Source organism: Lepeophtheirus salmonis, unplaced genomic scaffold, assembly GCF_016086655.4.
Source record: "Lepeophtheirus salmonis unplaced genomic scaffold, UVic_Lsal_1.4 unplaced_contig_18525_pilon, whole genome shotgun sequence".
In the NCBI taxonomy this organism is placed as follows: Eukaryota; Metazoa; Arthropoda; class Copepoda; order Siphonostomatoida; family Caligidae; genus Lepeophtheirus; species Lepeophtheirus salmonis.
In genome coordinates this window covers 548-2552 of record NW_027292916.1, presented here as the reverse complement: position 1 = coordinate 2552, position 2005 = coordinate 548, and the positions used below count along the sequence as shown (strand labels likewise).

The following is a 2005-nucleotide window of genomic DNA, read 5'->3' as shown; positions in this document are numbered from 1 at the left end:
TTCATTTTTTTGCTTATAAACAATTTTTAAGCTGTAAGCCTTCAGATTATGTCTCACATTTTATTTTACAATCACGAAATATACCTAACAAAAGTGTTGTAATTATTTCGTTATACATGGTTTGTAATATAGTATATATTAACTATTGGACCTATATAAGTCCATGGTCATTAATGTTCACCAACTAAATAAATTAATAACTTATTGAAATACAGTTTATTCATGTGAAGGAGACAAAGTAACCATTGAATTGAAATGGAATATTCATTGTATAGCTTAAACTAAAATATGCAAAGGGTTTACATATATACGAGAAAAAGTACATCCCCACTGTACTCAATCATAATTACTAATACCCTTAAGTATCTAGATATTTCTTTATGAATGATTTTTTTACTTCATAATTAATTTTTAGCAAAGATTCAGGAGTGTCCGTGCCTAACGCACTCTAAAAGATGGACGTCGGTCCCAATTTTTTTTTTTTAGGTTATGATTTTTAACAGATCTAAACTAAAAAATCCTTCATTACTCGAAAGTTTCTGTTGATTATACCTCTCAATTAAGAGTTCCAAAAATACTGTAATTAATTAAGCTTTGTTCTTGTTCAGGGCAATAAAGCAAATTGGTTAGATGCTCGGAATCTTTGCCGAGAGTTATGTATGGATTTGATATCCATAGAATCTCCCATTGAAAACGAACTGATTCAACAAATCATCGCAGAGAAAGGCCTTCGTGATGTTTGGACATCTGGTCGGTTATGTAATTTCAAGGGATGTGATAAGCCTCATTTACAACCACGGAATGTAAATGGTAAGTGGTATTTCAGGGATATATATGCATTATGATTAATTTGTCTGTAATTTTAGGATGGTTTTGGTCAGGGTCTGGCGAAAGGATATATGCCACTAACAGTACACCTCCAGGATGGCCTGAGAAACCTTGGTCACGCACTGGCTACATTGGGCAATTCTTAGAGAGTAAGTAACGAAAAACAACCCTATTTTGTTCCTGACTTTTTTTTCTTCAAATTTACAGATCGGGATGTTCCTCAGCCAGACAATGCAGAATATTTGCTTAAACCAGATTTAGTAAACGTGGAGGCATGCTTATCTATTAATAATAATTGGTACGATGATGGAATTGCATGGCATGACTCCGGCCTGCTATAGAAAAAGTCATTTATATGCGAAGATTCGGAGCCTCTTATGCATAAAGCAAGATCCTATAACCCAAACTTAAAATTCTGAGAATATATATTTAATAATGATATAGACTTTTTTCTAATATTTCTTTACTCAACTGGATGTTGTCATTAGACAATTAGAAATAATGAAGGTGCTAAACTGGTGTGCATTTATTTTATTAACAAATTTATTTGTAATATAAACAGGTAATGTGATATTAAAATCAATTAAACTAATTCTTTCATGAGAATAATAAATTTGATACATATTCTGATAAAATAAGTATTCCCATTCCTGCTAGAATGTTTATGTATTTCGAAAGGAAAATTAATAAATGATTAAAAACAACAGAGAGGTTGCGATATTTTCCAAATATATAAGCTTGCGTTTTTTTATTTAATACTTGACAGTGGATTACGTAATATTATTAGTGGTGATTATTAGGTTACCACCAAAATTCGGGTAATTTTTTCAACATATTAGAATAAAACAAATAGACTAATTGACAGAATATGAAAAATGTGATAAAAATGTTGCATAGTTTAATATGTTGTAAACATTATCCGGTTGATACTATTGAAAGTTTAATCGATTGAGTTAAGTCACATTTATGTAAAATCAATCATGTAAATTTCTAAATCAGGCATTCAAGTATATTTTTACAGAAATACATCCAACATGTATAAGTAGTCCCTAAGTCGTGGGCCTGGAATAAATTTAAACAATAAATTGCACTGTAGAAAGGTGAACTTTCCTCACTTCTTACAAGACCTAATGTATTTGATGAAATGCAACACACAAAAATCTAAGATTTGGTGGGC

General features: G+C 30.8%; 1 protein-coding gene across 1 annotated transcript; it reads left to right on the top strand.

Annotated features, from left to right (window-relative positions):
- Positions 1-598: 598 nt before the first annotated feature.
- On the top strand, positions 599-1184 carry LOC121131139 (uncharacterized). The gene is made up of 3 exons (XM_040726677.2): positions 599-810; positions 867-977; positions 1036-1184. Exons 1-3 carry the CDS (start codon positions 660-662, stop codon positions 1167-1169), a joined length of 396 nt encoding a protein of 131 aa, XP_040582611.1. The 5' UTR covers positions 599-659; the 3' UTR covers positions 1170-1184.
- The last annotated feature ends 821 nt before the right edge of the window (positions 1185-2005 follow it).